The 24,285-nt window shown below is 40.7% G+C and overlaps 1 protein-coding gene across 1 annotated transcript in view; it reads left to right on the top strand.

The window, feature by feature from the left end:
• Nucleotides 1-24,285, top strand: part of CFAP61 (cilia and flagella associated protein 61) — a 180,859-nt gene that overhangs the window by 98,312 nt on the left and 58,262 nt on the right. Inside the window, exons 18-20 of the mRNA XM_024206984.2 lie at nucleotides 9,652-9,750; nucleotides 15,297-15,465; nucleotides 20,304-20,478. Of these exons, the coding sequence (XP_024062752.2) occupies nucleotides 9,652-9,750; nucleotides 15,297-15,465; nucleotides 20,304-20,478 (443 nt within the window). The remainder of the gene's footprint in view (nucleotides 1-9,651; nucleotides 9,751-15,296; nucleotides 15,466-20,303; nucleotides 20,479-24,285) is intronic.

Here is a 24,285-nt window from a genome sequence, read left to right as displayed (position 1 = left end):
TCCTAATAATTTGTCCATGTTTCCACTTTTTATAGGATTCCTTTTTGATTTTTCAGGCCATTAAAGAGCTCCTGATGAAGCCATATTGGCCTCTTAATAGCTTTCCTTTGCATCTGGATAGTTTTACATTGTGCCTTTAATATTGTCTCCTTGAGAAACCACCAGCTCTCCTGAACTCCTTTATCTCTTAGATTTTCGTCCCATGAGACCTTATCTACCGTTCTCTGGATTTATTAGTCTGCTTTTTCAAGTCCATTGTCTTATTCTGCTGCTCTTATTCCTTCCTTTCCTTAGAATCATGAAGTCTATCATTTCATCATTTTCACCCAAATTGCTTTCCACCATCAGGTTTGCAACCAATTCCTCCCTGTTTGTCAGAATCAAGTCTAAAATGGCTGTCCTTCTGGTTCCTTCCTCCATTTTCTGGAGAAAAAAAAATTTGTCCTCTATACATTCTAAGAACTAATTGGAAATTTTGCATTTTGCCATATTACTGTTCCAACAGATGTCTGAGTAATGAAAGTCCTCCATTACTACCACTCTTGTGTTTTGTATATTTCTGTTATTTTATCTAGAAATGCCTCATCCACCTTCTCTTCCTGATTTAGTGATCTGTAGTAAACCCATATCATGACATCAACCCAAATTTTCCCCTTTTATCTTTACCCAAAGACTTTCAACTGGTCTGCCTCTCACCTCCTTTTGGACCTCAGAACAAGTGTATTTATTCTTGATGTATAATGCAATACTTACTTACTTTTTCCCCTGCCCATCCTTCCTGATCCCCTGTATACCAATGTTCTGGTAATGAGAACATGATCTTATGTTGATTCTTATATGCCAGAAAAGAATGCTGGTACCTGAACAATGGGAGAAAAAGAAAGGCGTGTAACTGACTTCAGCTGTGGCTGGCAAAGCAACAAGTCACAAGGCAGCAAGTGGCCAAGAAAGTAATTAAGATAATTTATAGTATCATAACATAGTTAACATGTCGAGAAAGGTGCACTGAGTGAAGGCCACTGTGCCAGATTTTAATTGAAAATTAAAGTGATTTCATTTATCTGTCATATAATGTATGTACAGATTTGATTTTCCCCATTTCCACAACCTAGGGAGGTTGTGGAATCTCCATCATTGGGGATTTTTAAGAACAGGTTGGACAAACACCTGTCAGGGATGGTCTAGATAATACTTAGTCCTGCCTTGAGTGCAGGGGACTGGACTAGATGACCTCTCGAGGACCCTTCCAGTTCTATGATTCTATGATTATTATCAGCTACCCTTGTTATACTGTAGCATTTGCTTCTCTAGTTTTAAATACTGCTCAAAACTGGCAATTTCTACAATTTTTTTAGAACCGTCTCGAGCTTTCATATTTAGAACCACTTTTATGAGATCAGGTTAGAGTACAATGGAATTCAAGTTGTCTGTGCCTTTGACTTAGTACGTCATATAACACCAAATATTAAGGTTGTTATTTAAATACTATGCTTACAGGAGACCAGCACATCGGATAACCTTTTTTTATTATTCTGAGACTGTATTACTTCCTAGTACAATTTTGTCATTTACTTTAAACTACTGGAAAAGCTGCACAGGTGTGTAATATTTAGGTTCAAGAAAATGAAATGGAAACATTTAGATCCATGTGGGCTACTGCTCTTTACTTTGTGTTAAAAGGCAATTTGTCTATTTATTTGTTCAAATGAGAGGTTTAATGAAAGCAGTTAATTAAATGGCTTGCTTAGACAGTTTTTGCTAAAAACAGCAAAAGCTAAGGAAGAATAATCTGGTAGATTTGCAAATGGGTCTTGACAAGATACCTGTAAGTAATATACTAATTTATTTTTTTTTGCTTGCTTCTTTTATTATCCTCACAATAAATTGGCAATGAGACCCTTTTTTATTTCAAGAACAAGGATGTTTAGGCCTTCTTTTGTAGATGTCCTCTAGAACCGTGCAATGAAACTCAATACCTTTTACTTATTTCCCTGGATACTCTAATCCCTCCCCGCTTGACAAGTATCTTTAGCTGTTCTTCCCTTTTGTATCCACAGCAACATGAATCCCTGCAGGAATTATTTGCTTCTAAATTGCAGGTGCACTTGTGTAATGTTTCATTGGTTTGAGCTCTTAACTTGAAGACTTGTTCACAAAATGGTGACCTCTCCTTTTACAGCACTTGATGTTGGGCATTGTTTATATACATTAAAAGCATATAAGCCACTCTGTTTCCTAATATGCTGTACCTGTTTTTCAGTATCTGTTGTTGTTTTTCAGTTATCAGGAGCTTGCTTTTAGACTGGCAGTGAGGAACTAAAGCCAGAATGTATGAGCCATTCTTTCATCGGCTTAGAAATAAAACTATATAAAAAGAACCCCAAATGTATTGATGGAAAGTATAATGATACTCAGCAGTGTCATTGGCCAGTATTTTCAAACCTGGCTGCTTTCGCATAAATCTGTATTCCAGCACCTGATTTTCATAGATGTTGAGCACCTGCAGCCCCCATTGACTTGTCAGGCTAATTATATTTAGGTCCCTATATATGGATTTAAGAGCCTAACTTTTGGTGCACAGGGTAAAATTTTCCAAAGCACCTTTGTCACTTAGGCATTTTTGAAAATGGGATTTATGCACCTGAGTTACTGACAGCCAATTTTTTAAAGCTATTTGGGCCCTTATAACAGCAAATAAGGGCCTAACAGGATTTTCACAAACACCAATCTGCATCTTCCGGTGCCTAAATACCCTTTAAAAATCTGGCCCTTTGGCACTTCTGGAAATGTCACCCACAGACTTGAACATTTTGGCCACTAAATTTATGAAATTGACATAATTTCCATTATTGGGGGTTCATAACTTGGCTCGAAGAGATACTTTGGACTCTTGACATACAAAATCTTATTTTAGATATTTAAAAAAAGATGTATTTTACTAATCAGTGTTAAAGAAGGGCAAATAATACAAAAATGTTTACTGGGTTTTCATGCTTTCTATATGACCCTATAACTTAAAAATAGCCTTCTATTTAAAATGACATTGCTCTTATGATTAGTGTGATAAATAAATTCCTTTTGGAACACAGGAGTTGCCATGTTGGAGCTCTGTAGTGGTCAGTCTAGTCCAACCTCCTGGTCTGGTCTCCAGCTATGAATTTGTCAGTTCTTACCTAATGCCTGCAGCCTGGACAAGAGCCGGCATCTGGCCTGCCAGCGCCACAGTTACACCCCAGTGACGTTCTTCACCATCTTCTCTAGTATTGCCCAACCTAAATGTTTTTGTGTCTTCTGCTAATTTTGACATCTCATTCTTCACCTCCTTTTTGAGATCTTTAAGAATATGTTAAACTACACCAGTCCTAGTACTGAATCTTGTGGCACTCCACTGCTAACCCTTTGCCAGGTTGAAAACTGGCCATTAATTCCTACTCTGTTTTCTGTCTCTTAGCCAGTTTCTCATCTATGGCAGTACCTTGCCTCTATGAATGTTTACTTCCCTTGATTTCATTTTGTGAGGGATTTTGTAAAAAGTTGTTTTGAAAAACTAAGGGTGGTATTTTCAAAAGCACTCAGCATTGACTTAACTTTGCTCCCATTAAAGTCAGTGGAGTGCATTGACATAAATGAGAGCAGAGTTAAGCCAATGCTTGAGCACTTTTGAAAATCCCAACCAAAATAATTTCAAGTGGTTCTCCCTTATCAGCTTTTTGCTGACATGCTCAAAAATTTCTAATAAATTCAAGAGGCACAGTTTTCCTTTAGAGAATGCAGGCTGCTTTACCCCTTGTTGTATCTTGTTCTTCTAGGTGTTTTAGAATTCTACTTTTAATTATTCTTTCAACCAAATTATCTGATAATGGGGTAAAGCTGACTGGTCTCCAATTCCCATTTTTGTATTTAAAAAATAATTAAAATGTCAAAGAATATGAAGGTTTAAACGTGGGATAACATGTCAACTGCTTATTGTAAGGGCTTTCACTGTGCAATTATGTTTTATTATATGCACAGGAAGCGACACCTATCATTAAGACTGCCCAACACTTCCCATCATAAGACCTGGTTTTCCGTTGCTTATAATTAGGGCTCTGTGTCTGTCACAGAGGTTGCGGAAGTCACGGATTCTGTGACTCTCTGTGACATCTGCAGCGACCAGTGTGGCTGACCCCGGGGCCGCCCAAGCAGCTAGCCCCAGGGCCAGCTACTCTGGTGGCCCCGGGGACAGCCACACCGGCCGCTACTGGAGTGGCTCCACAGCCAGCTGCTCAGGGAGCCCCACAGCTGACCGCACCGGCCGCTGCTGGAGCTGTTCTGGCAGCAGCCACACTGGCCCTTACTCGGGCGGTCCCTGGGTGGGGACTGCCTGAGCAGCAGTCCTGGGGGCGGTGGAAGCAGTCACAGCTTGGTGGCCCCTCGGCAGTGGTCCCATGGACGGCCAGAGCAGCAGCGGGGAGGCGGGCATTGCAGCTGCTGCTAGGGTGGCCCCTGGCAGCTGGTGCCACTGGCCCTGCACTCCCTCCCCCAAGCAATGCCTTCCTCCCAGGGCAATCCCCCAGAGCACCAGCCCCCTGGGGGCCCTCCAGAGCAGCGGCTCCCCCATGTCTCCCCCCAGAACAGCAACCCCCCGGCTAACATTTAGTCTGGGATATTTATAGTACAAATCATGGTCAGGTCACAGGCTGTGATTTTTTGTTTATTGCCCGTGACCTGTCCATGACTTTTATTAAAAATACCCATGACTAACTCGTAGCCTTACTTATAACTTTGCAAAACTTTAACCATTTGTGTTGAGATTTTGTGTTCATTTTCTCTGCCTCAGGCTGAATTGTTCTAGAAAGTTTCTACAAAAAGAGTTCAGCCTTTTCTTAGTACAAAGTTATAGAAAAATACTTTGTTTTGCTCATGTTAATGAAGTAGTTGTAAGAAATTATTTTAGATGCTGTAGTGTCTTCATGCCTGGGAGAAGGGTCTTCAAATTTGGCAGGGAGGCCATCCTAGTGTCAGGGATGTGCCTTTCATTGTTCCTGAGAAAAAATGCCCAAATTTGACCAGATTATCAGCCTTTGTAAAATCTCAGTCTGCACATGCTTGTTAGAATCTGGAGGCTAGAATCTCTGAAGATTCCGTCTGTACTGAGCATGCTCCAGCCCCTCACATCTTCTAAGTGTGACTGGACTATAGGTAGGGCCCTACCAAATTCACAATCCATTTTGGTCAATTTCACAATCATAGGATTTTAAAAATCATAAGTTTCATGATTTCAGCTATTTAAATCTGAAATTTCACAGTGTTGTAATTGTAGGGTCCTGACCCAAAAAGGAGTTGTGGGGGGGGGTCGCAAGGTTATTGGGGGGGGGTTGCAGTACTGCTACCCTTACTTCTGAGCTGCTGCTGGCAGCGGCGCTGCCTTCAGAAATGGGCAGCTGGAGAATGATGGCTGCTGGCCGGGATCCCCGCTCTGAAGGCAGCACCGCCTCCAGCAGCAGCACAGAAGTAAGGATGGCATAGTATAATATTGTCACCCTTACTTCTGTGCTGCTGCCTGCAGAACTGGGCCCTCAGTCAGCAGCCGCCACTCTCCGGCTGCCCCGCTCTGAAGGCAGCAGTGCAGAAGTAAGGGGTAGCATGGTATAGTATTATCACCCTTACTTCTGCGTTGTGGCTGTCAGGGCACTGCCCTCAGAGCTGGGCTCCCAGCTAACAACTGCCGCTCTCCGGCCACCCAGCTCTGAAGGCAGCGCGGAAGTAAGGGTGGCAATACCACAACCCCCCCTAAAATAACCTTGCGATCCCCCTGCAACTCCCTTTTGGGTCAGGACTCCCAATTTGAGAAACACATGGTTTCCCCCATGAAATCTGTATAGTATAGGATGAAAGCACACAAAAGACCAAATTTCACAGGGGAGAAACCAGATTTCACAGTCCGTGACGCATTTTTCATGGCCGTGAATTTGGTAGGGCCCTAACTATAGCAAGAGGATGACAGTTTCATGATTAAGTTGAATGCTACCCTGGAGAATTGGATTCGATGTCGATCTGTGCCACAGAGTTCCTGTGTGATGCTAGGCAAGTCACTTAAACCAAAATGTTCATAGTTGCCCAATATGAGACACCTGGGGGCAGATTTGCAGAAGTGCTGAGCACTGACACCTGCAGCCAAACTCAGTTGGAGCTGTGCTTTTGACATATTAAGTGCTATAAAAATGCTATAAAAGTATTCTGAAAATTCAGGTCCCAAGTGTCTCCAATTTGGCCATCAGAATTGGTGAATGTTTTTGAGAATCTGGGCCTTAATCTCTCTCTGAGCTTCAGTTCCCAGACAGTAAAATGGGGATAAAAACACCACCCAATCTCACAAAGGTGTTGTAAAGATAAATTACGTAATGTTTGTGAAGCACTTGGATGTTATGGTTAGAACATCCTAGAAGTGCTGAGGAGGAAATTAATAATATTTCATTCAGTGCAATGTTGGAATGGATAAGGTGGCCTGGGGCCACACAGTGAGGATAAAAAGAAATATTAAATAAGTACACATTTACTGAATGAGATAGGTTTCCTGTAGAAAAATAATATGGGATCATGTAATTAAAGGCCATATCAGAGTGAGAGGGAAAATTAAGGTTTCACAAGCAACCTTAAAACTGTCATTTCCTAACTATTGAGTGCCTGACTTTGCATCCTTAATGTTATTTTAACTTGGTTCTTGTAATGTAATTTAGTATGTACATTACAGTAGCACTCAAGATTGGAGCCCCCGTTGTGCTAGGTGCTGTACAGCATCCATGAAGAAATGGCCCCTCCCCCAAAGTGCTTACAATCAAAGATGATAAGTGATGTATGAAGGGGGCAGAGGGACAGATTTATACATTGAAACATCAGTAATTTGTATATCGGTTTCCAGTTATTGTCCTGATAACTGTATGTAAATTGCCAAGTATCTGAATATTATGGATCTTGACGATTAATGGTATTCATTCTCACTCACACCCACAGTAGCAGCTCCAAATGCAGATGGCGTACTGTATGTTTTAAAATGCAGACGAATGGATTGGGTCTGATTTTCATTTACACTAAAGCCACTTTACAACACTCTGAGTATAAAGGGGCCTTAAAGTGGGAGAAAATTATATTTATACCCACTTTAAGGACCTTTTGCACTGTTGTGTAAAATGTCTTTTGTGTAAATGAAAATCAGGCCTATAATCTGTATAAATATATGCACCCTGTTACATTCAGGTTATTTATTACATTGTGCCCAAAGTATGCATGGAGATTTATAGTAGATGATCCATAATCCAGAATTAAACTATTAATATGCATTTATAGAGTGGCAGCCATAACCTTGACATTCCTTGGTTTAAGTATGACCTTTCACTTTGTTTGAATATATTTTTTTAAATGTATGAATAACAAATTAACATTAGTAGATAAAAAGCATACCATTTCCTTGTAGCACTTATATCTATCCATATTTAAGTTGTACAAAGCCTTGAAGATTATAAGGCTTAATCATTCATAATATTTATTTGTTTTTAAATGTCAGATCCAGGTTAGTTTAATATATTGTCGGAGCCCACGTTGTTAATCAAAATGCAGTGGGACAAATTCTCTTGATATGTGTCAAAAAGCACATGCAATTGAGAAAATGGCAGAATCTCTTGGTGCTTAGATTCTGGCCCACACAAATTAATTGCTCTGTGGAACCTGCTGGGGATGGCATCGAAAAATCTGCTATTCCATTGCCGAACCCTCCTCATTCCAAGAAATCCATTACAGGAAGTGGATGTACTCTCCTCGTTGCCAGGAATCCATTACAGGAAGTAGATGTACTCTCCTTGTTGCCAGGAATCCATTACAGGAGGTGGCTAGAGTATTGCAGGCCACAAGGCTCTCTCATGCCACGGTGGCCTCGCTGTCCAGCTATTTTCCTTTGGCGGCGAAGCCACAAACAGCACTGACAAAGTTGGGATAGCCTTATTTCAACCATCCCACCAGCAGGACTGCTTCCTGCCTTTGTCGCATGTCATGTAATGGCACGTTGGGAGGAACCGGTCACTCATGAAAACACTATATCCTGCTTTGGGCAGTGCTCAGCAGGTGTGGGACTCTGCTCTAAGCATAACCTACACATTGTTGCTAAGGGTCTGTCCTTTTCCTAGCATGCACTGAAGCCACGTGAAAGCAGTAATTGTAGTTGTCCACTGATGTTCATCAGCTGTCTGAATAATTGCACATTTCCAGCATGCATTGTGTCTGTCTGAATATGCGCTTTGGCCCCAATTCTGCAAACCACTGAAGCACATGTCTAAATCCATTCCTATTCAGCAAAGCATTTGAAATCAATGGAAGTCGAATGTGTGCTTAAAGTTAACGTTGCTTTGCTAAAACAGGGACTTTATTTCTACTTTGCCTTCTCTTTACTTGCATTATCTTAACTTTGCATGGGTGTGGTGAGCCGTATGTTTACTAGAGAGACAGAAAGATATAGCCATGTTTAAACTCCCACATGAAGATATCACAAGGGTCTTCCTTCTACCGTTGCTGTCTGTCAGCAACGAACAACTTTATTTGTATAAGTGAAGCCTTGGAAGGGTTCCGCTTGAGGGTCTGATGCAGGAATGTCAGCCAGGCCCTCTTACGAAAACATCTGCTGAATCTTAACCTTATCCAAGAATTTGAATTAGCGATCCAGATTGTGGCTGGCACTAATGGAGCTGTACAGGGATTAAAGGGGGAGTAAGATCATCTTCACTTACCAGCATGGCCTCCCCAAAACTTGGGTTCAGATGTGAGGGAAAGAACAGGAACTGCACCCCTGAGAAGGTGGGCAGGGAGTGGGCATAGCCTTGGCTCCATCCCATCCGTAGTGCCAGCAGGCAAAGCTGAACTGGCACAAGTGAAAGCAATCTGCACCTAGTGACATGTATAACTTCCTAAGGGCAGGGGGGATCAGAGAAGGAATTTTAACTCTATAGAGCTTTGTTTTCCCCAGAAAATTAGGTCATGTGGGTGGGAGCACTAACTAGAGAAGCTGCAGTGACTGACATGGTATTAACACTCAGGGTTGACAAGGACTATTGTGTTTAACTTCATGCCAGCTACTACAGCTAGCCAACGCTATGTCAAACACAACAGCCCTCCTCTACTCAGAGTGCTAAGTCATGCTTAACACTGTGTTCATTACTATGACTCCTCAAGGCTGTTTTCTAACACAACCTAATTAGCAAGTGAAGGCAAGGCCTGAGTCAGTTCCTGCCATGGCGCGCTTCTGGGGCAGCATAGATACATGCTTCCTCATACTCAAGTCATTGAGCAAAGGCTCAGTCTAGCTCTAGGATGACTTTCAAGTTAAGTGGTGACTGAAGTAATTTATGCCATATAGCTCTAGGGACACAGATCATAATTATTTTTATTGTATTTCTTATCTGCATTATGATGTAGCCCAGAGATCCCCAATCAGATTCAGGGCCCCATTGTGCTGAATTCTGTACAGCTAAAACAAACTTCTCAGAAATAGATTGGGAAACCCTGTTGGATGTAAACACTAATTATAACAGTACATTTCAGCAAACTCAAATTACAAGTATACCTAACTGAACTTCAGCAAACTCATGCTGATCTATGTTTTGCATTTTGTTTTTACTTCTTTAGTCCGCACCTGAAGTTTAACAATTTGACCCTGATTTCAACTCATGGGCTTCCAGGAAAAAATCCACCAGACTCTAAGAACAGAGGATTTTTAATTCACAGGTTTGATTTAATTTCTAAATATTTGTGATAGTTTCAAAGGAAAATATAATACATGTGAATTTTTTTGTGACTTTGTAGTACAATTCAGCATACATATGTACAGAAATGTGTATTTTCCTCAAGTCTTAGCGCTTATAATAAGAAACTAAAATACAAACATAATCAGAAAAACTCTCTAGGTTGGGATTCAACACAGTTCTGTTGTGATCCTCAATCATCGACATACTTTCTCAAAGGCATTCTCCACGTCTCCTGAACAGCCACGCCTTGTGAATATATGTATCCGTACCTACAAGTGATGGAAAGCCATGACACAGAGATTAATTTTGCATGGAGTTCAGAACATCATGAAGTATTGATCATTTTTACCTCTTGCCAGAAGGAATTCCACTGCCAGAGCCTTTCCCTGCTGCCACCCACTGCCAGAGCCTTTCATTGCCACATGTAGTGACACACTGCAGCGTGGACGCAGCCTACCTTTCACTAGGGCATGTAGCTACATGTACCCTACACACCCCCGTAAGTGTAGGCAACACTTTAGGTCTTTGTCTTCAGGGAGTATGTCAGTATAATGCTAGGTGCCAACCCAACTAATAGGACAAGACAAAGGCAAGGAAGATTTGAATTTAATAGATAACCCACATCCCTATATATAGGTTTCATATGTAAACAAATATTTCCAGTGACATTTACAAAATATCTACATTTATAGACAATTGTAGTTCATAATTGTGTAACCAGAGCTAGTTGTTTAATTTGAAAATAGATAAATAATGGATCTGAATTAATTTAATTAAGGAGCAGCTGGAAATTAAAACGATCTTTGGTGGGATTTTAAAAGCTCCTAAGTGATTTTGGAACACAAGTCTCATTGACTGTCAATGACATTTGTGCTTCTAAATCACACGTGTGCTTTTCCAAATCCTACCTCTCTTTATTATTCACTCTTCCCTTCATCCCATTTGTTCATTTCTGTCTCTGATTTGTGTCCTGTCGGAACTTACGGCCACATTTTCAAGAGCATTGACCATCCAAAACTCTCCTCAAAGTGAATGGCAGATGTGGATGCTGAGAACCTCTGAAAATCTGCACATTAGATCACAGAGCTCGTCAGGGCTCTGGTTTCTGTGAAGCATGTATCCCATTTCTGGGTACTCTAATAACAATAATCATTAATAATCATTAGCAATCAGACCTGTGTTTGAATATGAATATAAATATGAATATTTATATTTAACAGTCATTTTTAATATGAATATAAAATATGGCGGTATTGGTACTAATAATAATCGTTGTTATTACTTTGTTCCTTTTCAACTTTCTCTGTTTATTGTTTATAATGCCAAGGAACTTAGGGGTTCAAACTTGATCAAGATCCCATATTTTTTAGTCACGCTGTGTTTGGGACCTGGTCCATAGCTCACTGAAATCAGTGGAATAACTCTCATTGCATTTATATTGGGCCTTTTTCCACTATACACCAAATAAAAAATAAAGTTGTTCTAGAGGCACTCAATGCTGATGTGCTTTGTTTGCTAAATGGAATATTTTATTCCTGGCGACAGTGACTCCAGCTCACAGAATGAGTGAGTTCCAGGCTTTGCACATTGCTTCAAAAGGATAAAGTAGTGCTACAGATTGGTCCTAGATTCTTTTTAAATGTGGCATCTGCATTTCACCTTAATCAGTCAGTTATCTTGCCAACATTTTCTGATGTATATTTCCCCATAAAGACCTTACTTCACAAGCTTGATGTTAAAAGGTCTGTGACTTCTATCTAGAACATCCATTCAGCTTTCTATTTCATTCAAAAGCCACTGTAATTTGGATCTTCAGGGTCCGTCCCTTCATGGGCCTGTAAGCAGCTTGTCTTTACAAGTAGCACAAACCTCCAACTGTTCTAGAAGAACCTTGTGGAGTTTTTTAAGAGATGATTTTCCCTCTTCCGGTGTGAGGATCTGGGTTCAAGCCAGACAAGTAAGGTGTTCTGTCACCACCTACCCTGTAGTCCTGGGTGCCTTTGTACTGTGCAGCTTTGGTTCAGAGCCCTGATACCAACAGCCTGATCACTACCACACTGATCTCACCCTGGCTTCCACCAGCTTGGTTGCTCCTTGCACGGTAACACCAACACCTTTCCAGTCCCAAGTTCTCCCCAAATAACACCTTTCTCTGCAGTGCTCAGCCCCTCTGACTGTAGCACTCACAAAATCTTATCAAGTTCACTGCTCCTTTAAAGAGACACAGCAGCTTATTAACTTAACTGGGGTTGACAGACTTTCCACTTCAAACAAAGCACTGAGTTGGTTTATAGGTAAAGTAAAACAAGTTTATTAACAAAAGGACATAGGTTTAAGTGATACCAAGTAGAAAGAATAAAGATAAAAATGGTTACAAACAAACAAAAGTAAAATGCGTTTATAAGACTGAAACTTAACTTAATTAGTTATAGTTCTTGTTCAATATAGTTTCCCTACTTAAAGCAATTTCTCCAGCATGACTGGCTTTTCCAGCCAGGATCAACCCTTACAGATTCAAAGAGCTGGCTGCTTTGTTCCCTCAAGAGATGAATAACTTAGGGTTCAATCTCCCTCTCTTCATAGTCCCGCAAACCTCTGAAATGTATTCTTCTATAGGGTCTTCCCACATAAAGTTCCTTTCCCCTGCTGGGTGTGGACTCCGTGCTGTCTGATGCAGACTCCATGCTGGTTCCTCCCCATTGTTGATTTTTACAATGCAAATGATTTCTTCCTGCAACCTCCAATACAAATGAATAGCCCATTGAATTTGACCACACCTGGTTTGAGGTGTTGACCTCTTTCCTTTGTCTGGAGAAAAACTGTTTATGAACTCGTCCTAACATGCCTGGTTTAAACACATTTTAGTCACATATTTCCAGCATATCTGTAAAGTTCTTTGTGGGTTAACCATACAGACATCACTCAAGAATATTAATAATCAGAGGGTTATTAGTTTTCCAATTATATATTACATGCCACCTTTTGGATAAATATTATGACAACAGTGTGTCATCTGGCATCGGGGTGCTCTTAGGGTCACATCTGGGTTTTTGTAAGGGAAGTATCAAGACACAGAGGATTTGAAGAGCAGCCAGCCACATGGCGTTCTCCACATACTTCCACAAGCCACTATTGCAAAGACTCAGCCCTGTGCAATAATTCAGATTATTGTAGTTTCCAGGTTGAAAATTTTTCTCCCTGGTCTCCTAGATATTTTGTGGGAATAGGTCTATAGATTGTCTGTTGTTTAGGTATTTTATCTTCATATATGAGAGAGAAAAGCAATTTGGGGAGGAGTGTTTTTCTTCACACCAGTCTGTAAAGCAGTGAGCATACTGTTAGTGTAATATAGTTGAGATTTAAATGAACTTTGGGATTTCTTATAATTTGAATGAATAAGGGTGCTAAAGAGGCTCCGTTTCTTTCTGGTTTTGCTAGAAAGATCCCTTTGTAAACAGTAGCTTCTAAATCTTTGATACCCTCTCTAGAAAATACTGGACAGTCACATACCTATTTAAGGAGGCTAGATTTAAAACAGGCAATTACCCCCTCCCCCATAGACTTTGGTGCAGCAAAAATAGATCTTGGCCAATATTTTCAAAAACAACCAGTGATTTGGGGTGCCTACCTTGAAACACCTTAAAAGGGTCTTATTTTCAGAAAATACACAGCACCCACTCACTGAAAATCAGACTCCTTTGAGGTGTCTCAGCTGGACATAAAAAATTGAGGCAATCAAAATAACGGGTCACTTTTGAACATCTTGATCAAGCTTATCACCATTATCTTCAGTTTATACCTTCCATCATACTTCTGTAACAGCACTAAAGGCAATGGTGTTATACAGGTATAACTGAGGGCAGAAGTTGACCTACAAAATTTTAATTACTGAGATAGTGTGTGAGCCAGAAAGAACCAGCTTTGCTTTCAGAACCCAGAGTGAGTTTGTGTGTCTGACTGGTGGGGGGGGGGGTGAAGGGGAATAGTAAAATGAGCAAATTTGATATGGAGTCATTGAGACACAATAAATGTGGCACCCCTGAGAGGAAAACCACCTTTTAAGATCTAAGCACTAAGATGAATGTCTGCTGGTAGTCTTCCATCTTCCAAAATAGATGAATTTCTATATACAAATGTCATCTGTGGCACCAAAGTCCTGTTTTCACAAGAATTTTAAGAGGTTGTCGCATTTACTTTCATTGAGACTCAGGCTCCTAAGGGCCAGATTTTCAAAGGGAATTAGGTGCCTAACCTGCTTAGGTGCTTTTGAAAATCCCATTAGGCATTTATCTACACCTTTAGCTGCCTAAATACCTTTAAAAATCTGTCCCTGAGTGCCTAATTCACTTTTGAAAATGGGATGAAGGCTCCTACATAACTGGTACTTTTAAAAATTGTATCTAAAGTGTAGGTTTTATCATTCACAGTGTCATTGGGCCATCAGTCTTTATGAAAACCTTGAACAAAATAAATAAATATGACACTTGCTAAGAGTTAGGATAGAAGTAGTGAGTCTGTCTGAACAAAACAACTGAGTAATCTGAGTAAACCTCTTTCCTCACTTACCACCAAACAGGCAAGAGTAAAAAAGGCCTCTATGGCTGCAATTGCTAAATGGAAGAGGGCTTTGTTTATAGAAGAATTGCACGTAAACTGTTCTTTGTTGCATTGTATATAAATTAATTGCTTTCAAAATTCCTCCTCTCTTTAAGGGTTGGGAATGAATTGCTTGTCAGTCAGACCCTGTGTTTATGAGGATTATCAGACATACACTTTCAAGAGAGAGAGAGATTTTCATTTGCCTGCTAATTTCTTCCTCTTGGCGCATATGATAATCTCCCTCTCCCTCCTGTGAATGGCATCTCTTTGGTTGTTTCATACAGCATTTTGAAGGTTTCTTTAATGTCATTACAATGTTTTTCATCCTTACCATTTTGGAAGAGCTCATCTGGAGAGGGAAAGCAGAAGAGCAGATCTGATGATATCTCTGCCCTTTACTGGCATTTCTACCTTTGTAGCCGTCTTTGTAGTTGTAAACACTTTCAGAGCAGGGCTGTGTAAGACAGTAGTTATACTAGTGGTTAGTGGTCTCACCATAGCTGTTACTGGTGGAGCTGAACTAGTGGTAGCAAAAGTGGGAATATTTTAGCAAAAGGGCATTTTGTAGAGACAGCCAAAGAGAGGAAATTATCAGGTAAGAAAAACAGTTTCTTTTACAGATACAAAACTCTGCACTGTGCATCAGACTGCAAATTTGAACCGTAGTAAAGTATATATTTCTGACTTGTTTTTAAACTCTGTTGTAGTGTGGCCTGACGCTGGGAGGAATTATTTGGTTTTAACAGGAACTTGTCAGTTTGTAACTGAGTGTTTCATAATGAATAATCTCTCACTATAGGCTTTAGTAAGCTCACAGCAAGACAACAGACTTGAACCACTAGGGGACTTCAACCAACTCACCAGATGTCTAATTAATGCCTGCTGTCAGCTGCTAAAATGTCACTTATAGATATTCTTTCTTCACAGCCACTGTTTTAATGATAAAGATTATGCATTGATGTCACTTTGTTCCTGGGTTAATGTTGTGGTTGGTAAAATGACTGGCATAGACCGAGCTGCCAAACATGTAGTGGTTTCCAAAGGGAAAAAAGTGCCATACGACCACCTTGTTCTCTGTACTGGGCAGCAATACCAGGTAAGATTGTGCACATAGTGAATAAATGAGCATTTGATGTTTACAGTGATTAACAATTAATATGTTTGTGGAGAGGGTCACAGTTCAGGGCAGCTGCACCTGTATTTCTCCCCTGATGGTTCAGCAAGGGCGGTCGCTTTAGACTCTCAGCTTTTCAGCAGTCACCTCTCTTGGGTGGGGACCCACATCTCTCTCCTTCTTGTCCACAGTTTTTCCAGGCTGCACAGATCCCTGGCTACACTGTGAGTTGCAAGCTAGGTGGCCTAAACGCCCAGTGTCTGTATGTTGCTTTCTCCTGAGGGGCTATAAACAGCGTAATTGCCCACCGTTAAGTTACCACACAGCTCTTTCTAAGCAAGGACATTTATTCTTATGATGAAAGTATTACAGAGAAAACATATTAAAATAATAAAACAACCTACAGGCATGCTACTAAGCTTACCTCTGATTACCCCCAACACCAACAAGGGCTTTGGCAGGCAGGGCCGGCTCCAGGCACCAGCTTAACATGCAGTCGCTGGCGTCGGCCATGGGAGAGGGGCGGCACCTGCGGCAATTCGGGGTCGGCAGGTCCCTCACTCCCTCTAGGAGTGAAGGACCTGCCGCTGAACTGCTGCCACCGATCGCGGCTTTTTTTTTTTTTTTGCTTGGGGCGGCAGAAACTTGGCAGGTGATCAGTCCATCAAACCCCACCAAGCAGTGGTTACAAATTCATAACAGCTTCAGCTCAGAACAATCACCCCCATGAGTCTGTGAGTTCCTCCTTTATACAGTTTGGGCCTTTGATCTTGGGATCCTGGGAACAGGTAATCGGCAGACAATCACCCTGTCCTCATGGTATAGCTTCAATGGGCTGGGTGTTGCATAACTGGAGGTGCTGTGGAGGGTGGAATTGGCATTTCCTCCTAGATATCGCCCAGTAAATCCACTTTACATGTGTTGTCCCAAAAGATCATTCTTTTCTGCTGCATTGTCCAATATAATCCTTTGGTTATCCAGGCCCGCAATGATACATAACCTTTGCATTTTTAGTACAATAGACTCCAAAGATGGTTAAATTTTATTCAGGAAGGTTTATCACAGGTAATGCAGGAAATTGTCTTATCTGTCACAGTGAGCACAGGAGCAGAGAAGTCCACAGCAAGTCTGTTACCAAAGGCCAACAGCCGCAGGTCTGTCACCCTATAAAAGGACTTAGGTTTCATCCAACAGTCCTTAATGGAAAACTGTTATTGAATTCCCTGGGAATTCTGCTTGAGTAAGGACTGCAGAATTAGGCATTACGATCATGACTTTTGGCAAGGGGTAAGATTTTTGACCAAAATAGTTAAATTGATACAACCTCTAGTGGGGACATATTTACATCGCTATAAAGGTACTTTATTCCTGTATAGTTTATTCCACTTCCTGTATGGGAATAAGCTATACTGGTATAAGCACTTTTATATCAGTATAACTGCCTCATCACTCGGAGCTTGTATTGCTTTAACTGTACTGGTATATTTAAAGTGATATAATTTTTGTGTGTATTCAAGGCAATTTTACCAAAAACTTCCACCAGTGATTGCACAGGTGGGAGCTGTAGGATGAACAAGGTTCTGGCAGCTTCCAGGCTTTTTACTACTGTGACAATTAAGCCTGCTGCAAAGCAGGTTTAGTTAACATAGCAGTAAAAGTAGGTCCAGACATGGGAACCTTATCTGCATTAGGGCTTATGTCCAGCTAAACCCGTGGTAGCACTGGTGGGAATTTTTTTGTAAAAACCACCAGCATGCACAAGGCTTGAGAGAATTGCAACTGAATATAATAATAATCCTAAATCCCCACAGGCATATATTACAGTAACAAATACTTTCTTTAAGCATGAAATGAAATATATTTCTATTGGAAATGTAGATTCTGTTTGTTATGCAGTGAAGTCATACAGCATTTACTTTATTGGCCAGAGCCTTAGCACAGGAGAGAAGGGGAACCGTCTGGGGCTAGTTCTCAAGCTGCAGTGGTTTTGGCCTCAGTGTAAGCTGAAGCAGTGCTGGGGCAGCTCTAAATTGCTGCACCTGACTGTGGTCCCTAATGGTGAGAATTTGCAGAATGGGGCTGAGCTCTGCTCTGTCCCTGACACATGCCCCTTTGTGTGTGGCTGGGCTGCTTTCCGTTTTGTACCGTTAGTGCAGTTCTGCTCTCAACAGTGACTCTAAAAAGGGCATTGTGGAGTTCCATGTTTATTGTGCCTCCGACTTCCACATTAAATGTGCTCAGAGGTAAATAAAATGATGTTTCATGCTATCTGTCAGCCCTGCATACGCATCTTGGACTCGGCCAGCCACACTGGGTTCTTTTTCTTGTGTATCATGACAAGGCAATAAGATTCTAAAACCAAGTTGTGCCCTATGTCACACATGTGCAGCTGCATTGCCTTCAATGAGTTTATACCAGTAACTAATTGGTTTTTAGGTAAAACGCATCAAAAACCTATATTTGTCACTAAAATCAGCAGATCTGACTGAATATGTTTTTTAGCCTTTTTTTATAGCACTTGTCCCCGTAGTCATAAACATTAATGTTAATCTTCAACCCCTCAGTGAGGTCAGGAATGCACACAAGGAACAGAGCTGTTGAGTAAAAAAGTACCATTTTTACATAGTTGCTTTTCAGAGTAGAATGTCGCTTTGAACAGCTAAATATGTTCACAGTTCGACAGATGGACTAAAAAGTTAAACCAAAATGCACCCTGAACTTGTCTGGATCTCCCTCTTCAGCTTCTACAATGTGAAAGACATCTTTTGGAAGCACCCTACCACCTGCAAAGCATGTTGGGGACAGTAGCTAAGCTGGAGGAGAGAGAGAGAAAAATAAGGAGGGGAAGGGGAAATGCAGAATTTATCTGCCTTTGCTGTTAAAAAGCTCAAGATTTTTTAAAAGTACAGAAGCTAGGGAGAAGTATTTTATAATCCAATTTCTATTTTATTTACGTAGGGCTAGCTTTTGCCACCCTTATGAGTTGTACCTTACTTGGCAAGTAGTGGCATTGATTTCAATAGGTCTGCTGATTTAAGATGCTATTCAGTATGAATGAAAGTGGCAGAATGTTTCCTTATTGGATAAATAAGATATGGAGATGCCACATCTGTGTTTCATGTGACTAGATCACATGAAGCCAAGTGGCCAATGAGAGCATTGCTCTGGACAGTTCTTGCCCAATGCTTCATAATCGTAGTCAATTTGCTTTTTCTTTCTTCAATAAAATTATGGTTTAATTGGTTACTGTAATAGTAATGTTAAACCATTAAAACTTTCATGTAATTTTTATCTTACACACACAAAAAATTGTAGCCCTCTCTCTCACACAGAATTGCTCCAATTTTAGAAATTTTAGTTTTTCTGTGAAAAGGAAAAAAGAGCTTGTTGTAGTTAAAATTTTGCTTGTGAAAATTCTTACTGTATGTTAAACAAATAATTACCAAGATGCTTTATCTGCATATTTATACAATTCTGGTAGCCAATTGTTGTGAAGTCCCTTTTAGTCCGTACATTATTCACATTTTTGTTGTTAATTTTCTTATGTTCACTTCTTAACACCACTGTTTTAAATGGACACTTATTAAGAGTTGCGGGGAGTTCCACAACTATGGATTTCCCCTACAGCTAGTTCCTGTTAGTGTCTGTTTCTGGATCATCAGAGCACACCTGGCTTGAACAGGGTGACGTGAGATTCAAATTCTATTTTCTACCATGCCATTCTTGATCATCTTCTTTACTTTTAACCCCCTAAGGCTGTTCAGTTGCAATTGCAAGATTCTTGTGGAACTTTTTAACATTCATCATTCTCTCATTTATGAAAACTGGCTGTGATGCTTTGCATACTGATCATTGTATATAACTCATTACAAAAAGCAATAACCATGAAATGAAGCACGGTTTTATACCATTGCCAGCAATTTTACTGTTTAGCAGAATGTTTCCACAAAAGTGATAGTCACAAATGTAATTTTTCTGGTGAAACCCTTTCAGTGTTCCAAGAGGTCTTTTTGAACATATTGTTATAAACAATGGCCCAGATCCTGTTGTTTACCTGAACTGTCCTTGTGCATGAGCAAAGGAAGGGGGATCAAAAGTAGCTTTTAGCATTCTTCATACTGGGACTGACCTAGACTCTGGTTCTAATTTATGCCCTGCTGTCCTCAGCGTCAAGAGATTGTTTTGGCATTCTGGGATAATCAGGTTGTAGAGAAACCCAAGATACATCTTCTTTCAGCCACACTCCCTATGCTGGAGATCAGGAGAGTGGTGGTGTGCAACTGCACTAATATTCCTCTGCCACCCCAGGATTCTCCTACAGCAGGAGAATCCTCTGATAGCTGAACGCACGGGCTGTCCAGCTGTTCTGCACAGCCAGAGCAGGGCAAAGCATGAAGAGCATGCCCCAAGATGGGAGCCAATAACAATTGTGGTAAAAGACAATTCCTGTAAAATGGAGAATTGAGGGGTTTTTGTCATTTCAGTTTTTAATTGACTATGTTTGAAGATAAATGTAAGCATATGATGTGTGCTGCATTGTGTGTGTGTGTGCACGCGCATATACACATAACAAAAAAAATTGCTAATTTCTTCAAAATCCTGCATTGCTTCACAGATCCTGCAAGGAACAGAAAATTAGATATAGTAACACTCATCTGTTCTCTTCATGACCAGTGATTTGTTGATTACAAATTATATGTCCAAAAGGAATCAGACTGTTACAGGGCTAGCAATTTTTATATGGTCAGATACTTTGTGTCATTGCTATTCAAAGTCTCAGTTAACAGTTATCAATTTTATGTGCATTATATTTATGTCAGGTTCCATGTCCCACTGGAGCAGAGATCAGTAAACTTCAGACTAACAGGGAAGTCATACACAGCTGTAAACAAAGATATACTGGTGAAGTTCCTACCAAACTTTTTAATCTCTCTGATGATCAAGACTGCTTAAAGGCAGGGCACTGGTTAAAAGAAAACTTTATCAATTCACACGGTAAGGATTTTAGTGTAAACATACCCATTTTCAGAAATGAATTTAGGCTTATTGTTTCTCCTTTTCCAATGTATAATTAGTGCCTAATTAATTCTTACAAAATCTTTCATCTGCCACGCTTTGTTTTCCAGATTAATTTACAATTTGTTGTTGTTTTTGGGTATCCAGCATATTTTGCTAGGAAAAACGGCTTGAGATTACTTAATTATCTATAATTATTATATGACACAAAATGAATGTCCTAAAAGCAAAGCCTGGCTAGAATCATTAATTAAGTAATTGAAGAATAATTTAATTGGTAAACATGTTTTTCAATTATTTTGGAAAATATGTCGATCTGAAAAGCGCTATAGAGAAAAGAATTAGCATGGATATTTTTTCAAATGCTATTGTCTTTGTGCTGCGTATCATCTTTAGTTACAACCCCTCAGACAGAATTGCCTGTGTACTATATTTTCTATTAAACTGTAGAAGTCACACATTTGTGTGAATCTCTATATCCATCATCACATTTGTGTTGTCTCAAACTGTCTTCAGTAGATCCTCCATTTATTGCTCACAAATTATTAAAATTAGACTAAAATACACCTTATATTTTCTTTGAGAGACTCTTAGATTTCACATACGTGGTGCTGAGTTCAGTTTGTGTATGCAACAGAAAATATGTGGGATCCTCATGCCTTCCTCTACAGAAAAAAAAATAAAATGGGATCACATTATAGCACTTCCGAGTTTCTGATCAGAACTTATATAGAGCTAGGAGGAGGAAATGTATCTTTAGAGAGAGGTATTCTAGCTGATTGCTACAACTGGAGTTCCCTAAAGGTGTAGTCTAGCCTAGTGGTTCTCAACCAAGGGCCCGGGAGTTTCTGGGTGGGCTGTCAAGCAGGGCCAGCATCAGACGCACTGGGGCCCAGGGCAGAAAGCCGAAGCCCCACTGCATGGAGCTGAAGCCTGAGGCCCTGAGCCGTACCACCTGAGGCTGAAGCTGAAGCCTGAATAGCTTAGCTTCATGGGTCTCCCTGTGGCACGGGGCCCCAAGCAGTTGCCCTGTTTGCTGCCCGCTAACGCCGACCCTGGCTTTTATATGCAGAAAATCAGTTGTTGTGACACAGGTGGGCCATGGAGGTTTTATAGCATGCTGGGGGGGCTTCAGAAAGAAAAAGGTTGCGAACTCCTGGTCTTCATCTACTCACTTTCAATTGAGAGCATAATAAAAAAATGATAGTTTTAGGGTATGGTCTGCAAAAGTGCATGTCCTACTTAATAGGCCTTTAAGGAGATTGTCAGACTGCTAGAACTTTTTATTCCTCCTCCACTGGGGTACTCCTGGGGATCGGTTCTTGGCCCTACACTATTTTACATTTTTATCAGTTACCTAGAAGAAAACATAAAATTATCACTGATAAAGTTTGCAGATAATACAAAAATTGCGGGAGTGGTAAGTGATTAAAAGGACAGGTCACTGATACAGGGAAATCTGGATTGCTTGGTAAGGTGGGCGCAAGCAAACAATGTATCTTTTAATATGGCTAAATGTAATTATATACATCTAGGAACAAAGAATGTAGGCCATACTTATAGGATGGGGGACTTTGTCCTGGGAAGCAGTGACTCTGAAAAAGATTTGGGGGTTGTGGTGGATAATCAGCTGAACATAGGCTCCCATTGAGATTCATGGATGCATAAACAGGAATCTCAAGGAGGAGTAAAAATGTAATTTTACCTCTGTATTTGATTCTGGTATGACTGCAGCTGGAATACTGTATCCAGTTTTGGTGTCCACAATTCAAGAAGGATGGTGATAAATTGGAGAGGATTCAAAGAAGAGCCACAAAAATGATTGAAGAGTTAGAAAACCTGCCATACAGTGACAGAATTACAGAGCTCATTCTATTTAGTTTAACAAAGAGACGGTGAAGGGGTGACTTGATTACAATCTATAAGTACCTACATGGGGAACAAATATTTGATAATGGTCTCTTCAGCCTAGCAGAAAAAGCTGTAACGCGATTCAATAGCTAGAAGTTAAAGCTAGACAAATTCAAACAGGAAGTAAGGTGCACATTTTTAACAGAGAGTGTAATTAAACATTGACCAAGGGTCGTGGTGAATTCTCCATCACTAGCCATTTTTAATTCAAGGCTGGATGTTTTTCTAAAAGATGTGCTCTAGGGATTTATTTCGGGAAGTCCTATGGCCTGTGTTATACAGGAGGTCAGGCTAGAGGATCACAATGGTCCCTTCTGGCCTTGGAAACTATGAATCAATGAAAAACTGATACTGCTACAACATGTGAAACGTTTCATCAGGCGAGGAAGAAGAACAGAAGAGAATCAGAAGGCTCTTTCTGATTAATAGGTATTTCCTCATCACTAGACTCTTATTGTTCCTCTGTTAAAATCCTTAGATGTAGCAGGAGGTTCTTTCCTATATCCTTGCCTGATTTTCTTTTTCTTTTTTTATCATCAATATGCCTTCCATAGTGGTGGGGGACTCTTGTCAGAGTTTGAAGAGGCATCAGAATTGTTGGATGAAGAAACCACTAATGTTGGAGCCATAACAGAGGATTGTAGGATTTGAGTGGGCTCACATCCTTAATTGTACTGCCATGTTGGCTCAGAGAAATTTTCACCACAAGAAACCCTGGTTTCTTCCTGCAGAGGTGATTTAGCTGGCACCAAAATTAAGGTGATCAGGTTCTCCACAATTGGTGACTCAGGCTCTGGAGTAACCTTGAGATCTGCTAAGGACACAAATAAAACCTCTCCCTGCTAAGAAATTGTTTGGAAGAGGCATCTGTTCTGAGGGTGCTATTGCTGTCTTCCTTTGTGTTTGAAGAATCTTCAGAGTCTGGGACCACTGGTGCCGAGCTAGATTTAATGAATAATGAGGATGCCAACAAAGAAGAAGCCAGAATAGATAGTGCTGAGTGCTCTGGAGCAATGGGGGACAGTGCCAATAAACCTGGCGCCATGGTGCAGTGTAATAAATGTATCTTTGCACTCCTATGCCCTCGAGCCCTCGTTACTGATGAAGATCTCTGTGCTGACTTTTTACTATGGTGCAGCACTGAGAATTCTGGTCCCACTTTTTCCTGTGCTGGCAGCAATGGCTCCTTTGAGGAGCCCTTCCTCTTACCCAGTAGTGGGGACAAGCTTGGTGTTGGGAAGCCAGCTTGGAGTCTAAATGTCTCAGTCTTCAGACAGCAGGAATCCCTGACTGCTCTGATGGATTTTTGTAGAGTCTCTTTCTATTTCTTTATTGCTCCTGAGCTCGATATCATGACTCTAGTGACTGGAGCGCTGGAAGGATGAGCCAGGAGCGAAGAAGTCTTTTTGGTCCGTGTAGACCCTGCCAGTGTGCTTTAACATAGTGCTGTTAGATAAAGTACTACATTAAAGGGCACTAGGCAACCTTTGGCGTGTATGGACCAATTAATGCGCAACACGGCGCACTTTAGAAATCACATCTGTGTTGAGTGCATTACCCCATTGTGTAGACAAGACCTAAGTGATGGGCTGTGTTCTTCACCCAAACAGTAGAGACATGTGTCAAGCATGTCTGTCAGAGGGACAATCCCCCCATAGGACGGGCATGACTGGAAGCCAGGAGATCAAGGCCCTGTCATAAGCCCTACTCCGATCTGCTCTCTCCTCTTCTTTTTTACTACCAACGGCTAAATGAAACAGTAACTACAACTAAGTATAAACAAATTAACTACAAACTACAGAAGGGACACAGTGTTGTTCACTGCCTAAGGCTGTTTGAGGGAACTGACTGGCGGTTGGGGTCTTTGTGCCCTTT

The sequence above is a fragment of the Terrapene carolina genome, unplaced genomic scaffold, assembly GCF_002925995.2.
Source record: "Terrapene carolina triunguis isolate 2854851 unplaced genomic scaffold, T_m_triunguis-2.0 Scaffold132, whole genome shotgun sequence".
Taxonomy (NCBI): domain Eukaryota; kingdom Metazoa; phylum Chordata; order Testudines; family Emydidae; genus Terrapene; species Terrapene triunguis.
This window is presented reverse-complemented; position numbering and strand designations above follow the sequence as displayed.